Source organism: Schistocerca americana, chromosome 11 (assembly GCF_021461395.2).
Source record: "Schistocerca americana isolate TAMUIC-IGC-003095 chromosome 11, iqSchAmer2.1, whole genome shotgun sequence".
NCBI lineage: Eukaryota > Metazoa > Arthropoda > Insecta > Orthoptera > Acrididae > Schistocerca > Schistocerca americana.
Window position 1 is genome coordinate 117,036,863 of NC_060129.1, and position 12,635 is coordinate 117,049,497.

At 40.2% G+C, this 12,635-nt stretch overlaps 1 protein-coding gene across 1 annotated transcript in view; it reads left to right on the forward strand.

The window, feature by feature from the left end:
• The first annotated feature begins 2,269 nt into the window (after nt 1-2,269).
• LOC124553351 overlaps nt 2,270-12,635 on the forward strand; it is a 28,391-nt gene continuing 18,025 nt past the window's right edge. Inside the window, exon 1 of the mRNA XM_047127225.1 lies at nt 2,270-2,967. Coding sequence (XP_046983181.1) covers nt 2,673-2,967 — 295 coding nt within the window. The 5' untranslated portion in view covers nt 2,270-2,672. The remainder of the gene's footprint in view (nt 2,968-12,635) is intronic.

Here is a 12,635-nt window from a genome sequence, read left to right on the forward strand (position 1 = left end):
TTTTTTTTTCACAAATGCAAATCCATACAATTGTGATTTTTTCTGTTGATTAGTACCATATAGTTCTACATTGCCTGAAAAGGCAATTTTTGGCTTATTGATTACCCTCTTGAGCTCAGATTTAACAGATTATGCTTATCCATTACGGATATTTTAGAACCGTGACTGTATATTAATGTAAATAAGTTATACACAACTGCAACCAGTCACTTTTTTCAATAATAATACTTTATTACATTAATCGGTTTTCGAACCCTTTCAGGTTCATCTTCAGATGATTTCGGGAGGATCCGGGAAGTTACCGGTACATCATTACTGGTAGTAGCATAATGCTACTACCAGTAATGATGTAACTTCCTGGATCCTCCCGAAATCATCTGAAGATGAACCTGAAAGGGTTCGAAAACCGGTTAATGTAACAAAGCATTATTATTGAAAAAAGTGACTGGTTGCAGTTGTGTATAACTTATTTACATCAGATTTAACAGATTTTATATCCTGCTCAGTATTAACATTTAACAGAAGGAACTGCATGTCATGGTCTGAGAGGCCATAAACTATTGGTTTTGTAACATAATTTTGTTTATTGGACATTTCTATAAAGATTTTATCAATGGCAGTTTGTGAGCAATTTGCTACCCTAGTGGAGAACTTATCAGTGGGAATTAAGTTGAATGTTAGTGTTACTAACTCAAATAAGTTCTTATTGGGAGAGTCTTTAAGGAAGTCTACATTGAAATCACCAGCAACCACTATTTCTTTGTTTTTGGTTGTTAAATGGGCCAGTACAGCTTCAAGGTGGTTTATGAACAGATTAAAGTCACCTGCAGGTGCTCGATATACACTTAATATTATGAAGGATTTTTTGTGAAATCTGTTGCATGTGCTTCCATATGCTTTTCTGGGCAAAATTTATGAATGTCTATGTTCTTAAATTTATGACAATTCCTGATGAATGCAGCAGCTCCTCCTTTCTCCATTTCTGCTCTACAAAAGTGAGATGGTAACCTAAACCCTGCAACACTTATAAGTTCTATACCAGTGGTCACATAATGTTCAGAGAGGCAGATTATTACAGCTGGGTTTGAGTACTCTTAATTCATCTATGCAGATAATTAATTCATTAATTTTATTTCTCAGTCCTAGAATATTTTGATGCAATAAGGATATCTGACATTTCACATTGACTGAGTTAAAGTAGGGTAGAGCTGAAATATCTGCTGACCGTTGAAAATTCTTAGGCAATAATTGTTTATGCTGATGTAATAGATTACTGTTTAACGTCCCGTCGACAACGAGGTCACTAGAGACGGAGCACAAGCTCGGATTGGGGAAGGAAATCGGCCGTGCCCTTTCTAAGGAACCATCCCGGCATTTGCCTGAAGCGATTTAGGGAAATCACGGAAAACCTAAATCAGGATGGCCGGACGCGGGATTGAACCGTCGTCCTCCCGAATGCGAGTCCAGTGTGCTAACCACTGCGCCACCTCGCTCGGTTGCTGATGTAATAACCTAGAATTATGTTTTTTTTGCTTCTTTCTCAAACTGAAGGTTTTTCTCAGTCCTATCCTCTCTTAAAATTTGGTTTCTTTCTGTCCTGTTACCGGGCCACGCACTGCATGAAAACGAATTTGTCCCTTTACCTGGTGAATAATTTTCTTACTTTGTTTATTTTACTAAAATGTAGACTTTCACGGCCGGAAATATCATGTCCATTATAATTTTCTGGGCTGTTATGCCGTGGTCGGTTGATGAATTTTGTCTCAATTCCCAACGTTTATTTTGCACTACAATAATTCCTTTTCTATGAAAATTAACCGCTTTGGAAAAAAAAGTTATAGTTTTGTTTAGAAAACTTCCCAAAACATCTATCACTTTCCCTCCCACTTGCAATAACGCATTGTATTGACGTATGCAAACTTTACGTCGTAATTCAAACAGGCAAATATCATCAGATGTTCCACACAACAAACGCAAAGAGATAATTCCACAGATAAACCCAACTGCAGTACTGAGTTTATATACCACAGTGGTTTATTCTTGTATATCGGGTGGGTGAATTTCGAGAAGATATTACATTTTAGGGAGTTGCTTTTACAGCATTTTGAAATTTTTCATTGATTTAGTGGTATTAAATCTTTGATTCTGAAGCTTTCTACTCCACCGAGAAATTGATTAAGTAGCCCCACCGCAAGAATATTGATGCACAGTTCGGAAAAAAAGATATCGATAGTTTAACGACGATACTGCTACATTCAAAAGGGTAAAGGCGTACCGAAGAAAAATATCCGCTGCCTTCATGTACATTGCGGTGCTTTAATGTATCTCGTAGAAACTGTAACTTGTAGATGTGTCATGTCTTCACGATATGATGTCAGATGATATGTTACCCCTCCAAACTAAATGTGAAATGTCACTAAACTTTCGTCTTTGACTGATAGAGACTGATTAGATATAAAGAAGAAGGAAAAATAAGATATTAAGAAATGGGTTAGGTGGAAGTTCGCATAGCTGTCGTAACAATGTTACTGCGGCTGTTAAACAGAAATACTTCCGGCCTCGAGTCAAGTGGGCAGCTGCTAATCCGTGCGGGGATGTGAGTGGGCGTCCCCCGGCGTAGGTTGTGACGTATTGAAGCCGAGGTGGGGCGTTGCCCACAACATCGGGCCGAGATGGGAGACCGCGAGGAGCGTCAGGACCTGCTCGTGCGAGACGGTTCGCACGAGTACGACGCCACCTCCGGCGCGGGGGCGGTCGGGCCCGGCGGCTACTGCAGCGACGACGACGAGTGCGATGCGGACGGGGGCGGTGTCACCCTGTCGCCGGCGAGGGAGGCGGCGGAGGTTGCGGCCCTCGCCTTCATGCTCGCCCTTTCGGCGGCGGTGGCAGTCGTCTTGCTGCCGCTCTACTTGGACACCGTCGCCTCGGTGGGCGACGCCTACACCGCGCTGCTGTTCACCACAATCGGTAGGAAATTTCGTGCATACTTAAACGAAGTGTGAATGAACCACTGATTATGTCACATCTTTTAATCATCATCATCATCATCTCTGCCATCATTCACATATTTGGCCACCTCAGGTGCCCAAACTGTTGTTATTGTTGTGGTCTGAAGTTTGATTTAATGTAGCTCCCCCACCTCCTTACATCTTGGTTGTCATGACAGACTTATCTGTAGTTTAGCCAAGGTCTAGGTTTGGTGGAAATGGCCCTACACTATCCTCTTGTTTGTCATGATCAGTAATCAGTTTCGTGCATACCATCTGATTATCTAGAGCAGTTGAAGTGTTGTTTTGTTATCAATATCATCATCATCACCATCACCACCAATGTCATCATTCAAATATTCGGCCACCTCAAGTATCCAAACGCTGTTGTTATCTACAGTCTGAAGACTGGTATGATTTATTCATTCATTCATTCATCCATCCATCCATCCATCCAGGGATCATCTCACAATGATATAGCACCTGTAATCAGAATACCATGAAAGCAGATAGCTGAAAAATACACACACACACAAAATATAGAAGTATGCTTTTATGAGAATAGGACAGATAGTCAGCCGTGGTCTCGATGAAGGAATCACCCAGACATTTCTCTGAAATAATGTAGTAAAACTATCCAAAACGTAAATTAGGATCACCAGGTGGAGCAAACAATTCTGTAACAAACATGAAACTTTTTGAGATGAATATTGATTGTCAATCAACGAGGTGTGAACGCACGAATATACTGACAAAAATAACGTCATCAACATGTTATGTTTGTGGGGTTCCACCATCAGTCTGTAACAGTCAATGTTTGTGGTGATGTACTATTCCCACAAGCACTCATTTGTTAGCTAAGGGACTATTTTCTGGGGATCAAAGGCACAACACTTGGACACAGTTTTAAGATTACAGAAAAGGGCTATAAGAATAACAACTAGAAGTAGTAGTTGGTTCACTGTGAAGAACTGTTTAGGAAACTGGATATCTTTACTGCAGTAAGTGAGCACGCCTACCAATCTGCTGCCTAAATCAGGGAAAATAATATTATATATTTTGCTGATAGTTTTCTAAACCACTGTGAAACTAGATCCAGTTTGGACTTATATTTACCAATGAAGAACAAACAGAAAACTCAAAAAAGCATTTCCTGTCAGAGAAAAAAATTGAATTAATAAATTGCCCAAGGGGATGTAAAAGAATAATTAAATACAACTGTTTAAAAAAGCAGCTGAGCCATTCTTCATAAATAATGTATACTACACAGTGGGTCGACAGAAGCGTCCGATCCAACGCGTCGGCTTTGACCCGTGATGTAAGGATGTTGTTGTGTGTGACGTCATGACAGTGTGGAGTTTGGTTTGAGTGTGGCTGTCTCCAGTTCTGTTTTATCTTATTTTATTTACTTTTCTGATCTGTTCGTTCTATCTCGTGAGATTTTTTTTTTAATTTAAAAACACTTATTACTTATTTTAATTATCTGTTTCCTCGAATTTCTGTTTTAGTTTATTATATTTATCTTTCTGATCTGTTTGTTCTATCCCGTGAGATTTATTTTTTTTTTTTAAAGACAAAAAACACTAATCAGCTACTGAAGCATCTTTATCTTCTATGGGTTGCAGGGGTTACGACCCCTGGGAAGGTGGGTGGGTATTCATGCATGGCTGTCTTCACTTACACGTTGTAGCTACGCAAGGCGTCTAAATTTGTTTATATTTAGTTTGCCCCCCACCCAAAACACCCCATTTCCCGCACTTGTCCCGTTAGTGTCATTAGGCTTCTTGTGGAAAGTGTGTGTGTTTGTTTTTGTTTCCGCCATATTTGTGACGTCATGGGTCAAAGCAGACGGGTGGGATCGGACGCTTCCGTATTTCCAACATTGCAACACAGTGTCACATTACAGCACATGACCACAATGCAATACTGTTACAATAAAAATGTCAAGAGGTATAGTATATGACTGTTATATCTTATTCTCCTGAGATAAACATGCTACACTGTCTCATTCGAATGGTCCCTATTGTATCATGTTACACACAGTTGGCTCCAGATAGTCTAACTTATAAAACATAGTTCTGCACTTCATCACTGCATGCACTAAAGACACTTGCAGGTCAGTCCTGACCACAGTCATCCTGCTGTGTCTCTTGCACTAACTCCAGTCTGTTTAGAAAACTGATTCCAGGCCTGTAAACATAGAATTCTGCCTCATGCTTGTCTCCATGCCCTCCTTTCAGACCATCTGGAAAGCTGTCATCGTCCCCCAATATTGAGTGATATCTTTATCTCAGGAGAATAAAATAAAACAGTCATATACCATATCTTTTGACTTTTTTGGTAAAAGTATTGCATTGTTGTCACGTGCTGTAATGTGACCACTCCTGAGTCCTCCAAGCAATCTTTAACTGTGTAGTAATCTTTAACTGTGTAGTTGTTGTTGTTGTTGTGGTCTTCAGTCCTGAGACTGGTTTGATGCAGCTCTCCATGCTACTCTATCCTGTGCAAGCTTCTTCATCTCCCAGTACCTACTGCAACCTACATCCTTCTGAATCTGCTTAGTGTATTCATCTCTTGGTCTCCCTCTACGATTTTTATCCTCCACACTGCCCTCCAATGCTAAATTTGTGATCCCTTGATGCCTCAAAACATGCCTCAAAACTGTGTAGTATACATTACTTATAAAGAATGGCTTAGCTGCCTTTTTAAACAGCAGTATTTTAGTAATCTTTTTCATCCCCTTGGGCAATTTATTAATACAATTTTATTCTCTCACAGCAAATACTGTTTAGAGTTTTCTGTTTGTTCTTCCTTAGTAAATATAAGTCCAAACTGGATCTAGTTTCACAGTGGTGTGAAAACTATCAGCAAAATATATAATAATATTTTCCCTGACTTAGGCAGCAGATTGGTAGGCGTACTCACTTATTGCAGTAAAGATATCCAATTTCCTAAACAGTTCTTCACAGTGAAGCCAACTAATACTTGTTATTCTTATAGCCCTTTTCTGTAGTCTTAAAATTGTGTCCAAGTGTTGTACCTCTGATCCCCAGAAAATAATCCCGTAGCTAACAAATGAGTGCTTGTAGGAATAGAACATCACCACAAGACATTGACTATTACAAACTGATGATGGAACCCTAAAAGCATAACATGTTGATGACATTTGTTTTGTCAGTATCTTCATGTGTTCATGCCTTATTAATTGACAATCAATATTAATCCCAAAAAAGCTTCATGTTTGTTACAGACTCTGTAGATTTGTATCTACTATGCTTAAAGCGACATTTATTTTCCTTCTTTATGCTGTAGTGCGTAGTGTTTATTTTCTTTATATTCAATGTTAGTTTCACACACACTGCCCATTGTAAACATCCACGAGGGCTTCATTCGCTTTCTGCTGTAGGAGTTTTTCAATAATTATAGTCCACAGCTTGTGGTCTTGCGGTAGTGTTCTCGCTTCCCGCGCACGGGGTCCCGGGTTCGATTCCCGGCGGGCCCAGGGATTTTCTCTGCCTCGTGATGACTGGGTGTTGTGTGTCTTTCATCATCATTTCATCCCCATTGATACGCAAGTCGCTGAAGTGGCGTCAACTCGAAAGACTTGCACCAGGCGAACGGTCTACCCGACGCTAGGCCCTAGCCACACGGCATTTCCATTTCCATTTCAATAACTATGATGTTGCTATCATCATTAAAGATTACTTTTTCTTTATGTCTTATATGTCTGGAAAGTTATTGCCATACACTGTGAATCACCTAGAACTTGCACCGCAAATATTGCAGAAATGGGAAGTGCTATACAGTTTTCACAGAATGGATTAGTAGTTAGGGGCTCGTATTGTTAGTCAGTAAACAGATTTATACTCAGAAAGTGTACTTTTGTGCAAACAAACACACTCTTTTAAATGGAACAATATCTATTGACATTAACAAGCTAAAAGTAGGGTCAATGGAAGCGTCCGATTCCACCCGTATGCTTCAACCTGTAACTTAATGGTGTTGTGGTGCACGACGTCACTTTGGCCAGTGTTGAGTTGGTTGTGTTTGTAGATGTCATGTTGTTGTATTTGATGATGCCCTCTGGTGGGGATGTGGACGTGATAAGTTCAATGTGTTCATTTCAGTTTTGGTTGTCATTGCGCTAACATGGTTTTGAATTTAGGTAGTTGGTGCAGTAGTGTGGATTGTGGAAGTGTTTTCAGCGAGTTACTGAGAGAGAGAGAGAGAGAGAGAGAGAGAGAGAGAGAGAGAGAGAGAGAGAGAGAGAGAGAGGGTGAGAGTATGTGTGTGAGGAGGGGGGGGGGGGGGGGAGGTGTGCACACGCTGTGGCCAACCTAGGGGGTATTGCTGGAAGCTTTTGTTGGTAATTATTTTTTGTTTTGGTTTTATTCTATAGCAATTCTGGTGTTTTTTTCTGTTGTATTTTTATGGTAGGTCCGTTGGTTTTAATTCTGTGGTGAATATGGGGTATTTTGGTTTTTGAGTTGGTGAGATTTTGTTTCCACTGTTCAGAGTTGTAGGTGTTTTTTTTTACATCAAATAGCTGCAGTTGAGCTACATAGGTCAAGGGAAATGTGCGATTCCACTTTTCAGATTTGTAGGTGTTGATTTTTGGTATCAATAGATGTGGTAGAGTTATATAGGTCAAGGGAAATGTATGATTCCTGTGGTTTTGTTGGTGTAGCGGAATGTAGTATTTGATTTTTTTTTGGATATTACTTGTTTTAGGATGGTGCAGTGTTCTTTTATTGTTGTGTATTTACTTTCTTCCTGCCCTAAATCTCCCATTTTCAGTGGTTGTCCCATTAGTTTCATTTTATTTTTGCAGTGAAAATTTGTCATTTTTATTTTTGTTCACATTTTTTTGCATGTGTATGTAGTGACACCGTTGTCACCATATTATATATGTGGAACTAGCCATTTCCACAATACTGATCATGTCATGGGTCACAGCAAACGAGTGGAATTGGGCACTTCTGTAATGCCATTGAAATGTCAATGGTGTTTGTTGCAGGATTCTAAGAGTCATTTAAGAGGTATCATATTTTGAAAAGTTTCCGCACCAACACTTGTTTGTGCCATTCAACCTGTGTAGTTGCTAGGTTCAGTGCTGTTACATCTGCTTACAGTGTGCTTGTTACACCTTGCTAATCATTTAGTCTGAGACAGTCCAAGCAGTAGGTCCCGAGCGGACAATGCGATTTACCAAGGCAGAAAAAGCCAACATGCTCATGGTGGATGGAGAGTGTAGGGAGAATGCAGTTAGTTCTTTTACGGTGTATGCAACAAGATATTCCAATAGACGTCAACCTTCTCTTCAACCATCTACATCAAAATGTTAGACAGCATAACAGAAGGAAACAAGTGACAACAGATCAGGGGGAAGTTAATGTTCTCACTGCTGTTGCAGTTGATCTGCACGTTAGCTCGTGCACAATCGCATGAGAAAGTGACACGGATTTTGCAGTTATTCTACACGTTCTCCATTGACAAAGGTTCCATCTCTATCGCATCTCTCTCCTACAAGAGCTGCTTGGGAATGATTGTGAGACTCATGTTAACTTCTGTACATCTTCATTAAGACAGGATACTCCAGATGTATCATGTATCTTGTCCAGTGATAAAGCCACATTTGCCAACCATGGCCAGGTAAACTGCCAATATTGTACTGTTGTTGTGTCGACAGTCCTCGTTGGCTTTATCGTGTGTAATGTCAGCGTCTGTGGAGTGTAAAAGTGTGGTGCTGCATAGTGAACCATTAGCTCATGGGCCCGTTTTTCATAGACGGATAAGTGAATGCGCAGCCCTCTAACAGACCATTTTCCATGGATGCTAGATGATGTTCCCTTGTGGTACCAACATGATGGCTGTCTAGTTCATAGTGCATGAAGCACTACAGCATATCTTCACAAATTGTTTCAAAATCATTAGATTAGATGCAGAGGAACTGTATCTCTGCCTACCCATTCCCCAGATTTGATGCCTGTAGCTTTTTTTTCTGTGGGGAAAGCTGAATGACGCTGTCTACAAGGACGTACCATCTACACCCTATGGTGTGCAACAATGTACAGGGTGTACAAATTTGCTTCCGACGTTTTTTCCCCAAAATTTGAGGCTTTAATGAAACAAATTGTTTACGCATGTATCATTCAAGGTATTTTCCATGTCTGGCCACTACTTCCTCCCATCTTTCGGGCAGTGTACGAATCCCACGTCGAAAAAATTGTTCATCTTTTGAAGTGATCCACGAATCCATCCAATTTGTGACTTCTTCATGAGATCAGAAGTGTCGGTCAGCCAGGCCATGCACTATTAATCTAAACAGGTGATAGTCAGAGGGAGCAATGTGTGGAGAATACGATGGGTGAGGTAGGACTTCCCATTTTAACGTTTCCAAGTACGGTTGGACCTCTTTTGCAATGTGGGATCGATCGTTGTCGTGGTGCAAAATCACTTTATCGTGCCTTTCACTGTATTGCGGCCGTTTGTCTTTTAATGCTCTGCTCATATGTATTAATTGCATTCAGTAACGAGCACCTGTGATGATTTCACTTGGATTTAACACCTCTTAGTTTACGACGTTTAGCTGGTCCCACCAAATGCAGAGCACAATCTTGGAGCCGTGAATATTTGGTTTGGCCGTCGACGTGGAAGCATGGACGGGATATCCTCATGATTTTTTGCGATTAGAGTTATTGTAGTGAACCCATTTTTCGTCCCTGCTCACAATGCGATGCAGAAATCCCTCCTGTTTTTGCCTCTGAAGCAACTGTTCACAAACACACAACCGCTGTTCAATGTCTTTCAGTTTCTGCTAACACGGGATCCTAAGTTCCTTCTTTCTGAATCGTGCACATAGCCTTGAGACTTTTGAAATGGCTTGTTGTGTCACCCGCACTAATCATGCCAATTCTTCTCGGCAATGTCTCCAATTCTGCGTCTTCAAAGCATTCTCTCTTCCACCACTATACAGGTCTTTGACGTTAAAATCACCGTTCTGGAAGCGTTGAAACAACTCGCGACACGTTCTTTCACTAATAGCATCCTTGCCGTATGTCATACATACTTGAGAGTATTCGATGAGACACAGCCGCTGTTTTCTTGATATTGAAACAAAACAGTAACATCTCCCACAAATGATGAGAATTAGGCTCGTAAACTGACATTTTCAATCAAGAACAACGTTATGATGCAGGCACAAATCGACTAATGTTTGAGTGAGGTTAAGTTGACCGAAGTCCACACCAGCTGCCTGACATCTGCGATCTGTTTCTTTCGACCACTACTTACCGTTGTCACCATCTATCGGCAAACAGCGGATGCAAAGCTGTACATCTTGTATTACTGCAGCTTGCCCGGACATTGTCACTGAAATGCTAGCATGTGTACAGCAATCATTCCCTACCAGACTGGAAGTGTGTATTGCCACTGCCTGTTTTTCTAACACAACCTGTGATGATCAATTGTCTTGTTACTGGTCAGAATCCACATAACGAGTGTATACACTTGCGTTGTTCTTTAGTGTGTGCTACCGCAAGTATTTTACACGTGCCGATTTGAGAACTTTTCAAAATACGATCTTGTAAACAACTTGCACTAGAATCCTGCAATAAATGCCGCTGACATTCTAACTGACCCCACTTTTAGTTTGTAATGTCAATAGCTATCTACTTACTTATTCCTTGGCACTACAGTCCATGTAGGGCCTTGGCCTCTCTGATGATCACAGCCCAAACCTGACGATTTTCTGCCTGTTTCCTCCCTCTCCTGACCCCAATCTTTCTCAAATTGTTTTCCACATCGTTCCAGGCATCATGCTCCTTTTTCCACCTGGATTTCCTGTGTAAACCTTTTTGACAGCTCGAACCTCCGACATTCGCTCTACAGGGTCCAGCCATCTCAATCTGTTACACTTAATTTCAGTCACTGAGTCGGGATTTCTATACAGTTCTTCCAATTCCTTGTTTCTACTTATTCTCCATTGCCCCGCCTCATACATGGCTCAAAAAATCTTTTTTAATATTTTCCTCTCCTATCTTCTCAAGAGCTCTTCTTCTGCTACAGTCATTGTCCATGTTTCTGAGCCATGCATTACCACCGGTCTATGACTGTTCCATTGACAGTCCCCTTCGATTTTCTGCTCAGGCTATGTGACTGAAGGTTCTTGATCAGGGCCCAGTAAGCTCTATTTCCTGCAGCAATCCTAGATTTTTTTTTTCTTCTCTTATTCTGCTATCCTCTGTAACCAGCACTCCAGGTACTGGAACTTCTCACATCTCTCATAATTGCCTCTGTTCAACTTAACCCATTAGCACTGGAATTAATTTTTTCATGAATTTTTTATTTATTTTTAAATTGCGTTATTATGCCTGTAAAAGGCATAAATTACACAACAGATTTGTTTCGACAAAAGTCATTACCGCCATTAGCGAGATATTTGATGTTGCCATATAGCAACGCTAGCCACTTTCACTACCTAAATTTATATGGATTACAACTTCAAGTAAAATAAGTAGGTTATTGAAATTTCTTATTACATATACAAGTTTTGTGCAAATTTATTATTCAGTCTTCATCGTACAAATGATGCTTTATAACACAGTACAATTAATAATCAAAAATCAAACCTTAAACTCAGCATTATTTTACATGAAATGGAATAAAACAGTCAATACACAATCCCACATTACACTTTGAACACATTGTTCTCAAAATAGCTTTACAGTCCTTCTGTGCGCACCTTTTCTTCTTCTTCTTTCATTCTCTGTGCTGGATGAGGTGGTCAGTCTTATCAAACCTAATTGAATCTGATATGCGGCTGTCAGAACACGCCCTTGATGCAGGTCTCCTGGCTACTTTTGGTAAAGCTTGGTGTCTTTGCAAGTACACTGTTGCTACTTCTCTCTTGAAATCAAGCTGAGAAATAGTTTGGTTCCTTGCTCTATTATGCAAAATCCAACTGTTTTGTATGACATCTAACGTCCGTGTAAAGAGACACCAGTACCATTTCTTGCTTCTTATTGCAATGCGATAGCATGCAAGATTCTGATCCATCTGATCAGTACCTCCCATTATGTATTATATTTGACTACCAGTTTTGGTCTGGGAATAATTATATTTCACTGTTTTAGTTCCGAGAATCTCTTGACTTGGCCAACTTCTTGTGCACCACATGAAGAAGAGGTCATTGTGACAACTGAGTTGTCCAGCCACCGCACATACAATAATCCGTCATTCTCCTCTATTCGGATCTGGGGGATCAACAAACACATCACCTTCAGTATCATCATTATAAAGAATCTCCAGCACCTCAGCAAGCGAGAAACCTCTTCTAAAACAAAAAAGAGAAAATTTGTCCTTTTACTGAGTACAAGTGCCAAATGTTGCCATATGGCAACACCGACGTTCAAACGGCCTAAATGAATGTAATTTATTTCACAGCAAGCAGTAACCTCCAAAGAATATATATTTGAGTATTTAAAGCATGACCGTACTAAAAAACCAAATTATATATCGTAAGTTACTGTGTAAAACATACTTACTCGAACTTATACTCCATTTTTATTTGTCATTCAGCAAACGACGACTTCCAGTACTGCTTACGTCGCAGAATTTAAATGTATTGTTAAAATTGTTGCATTGTAG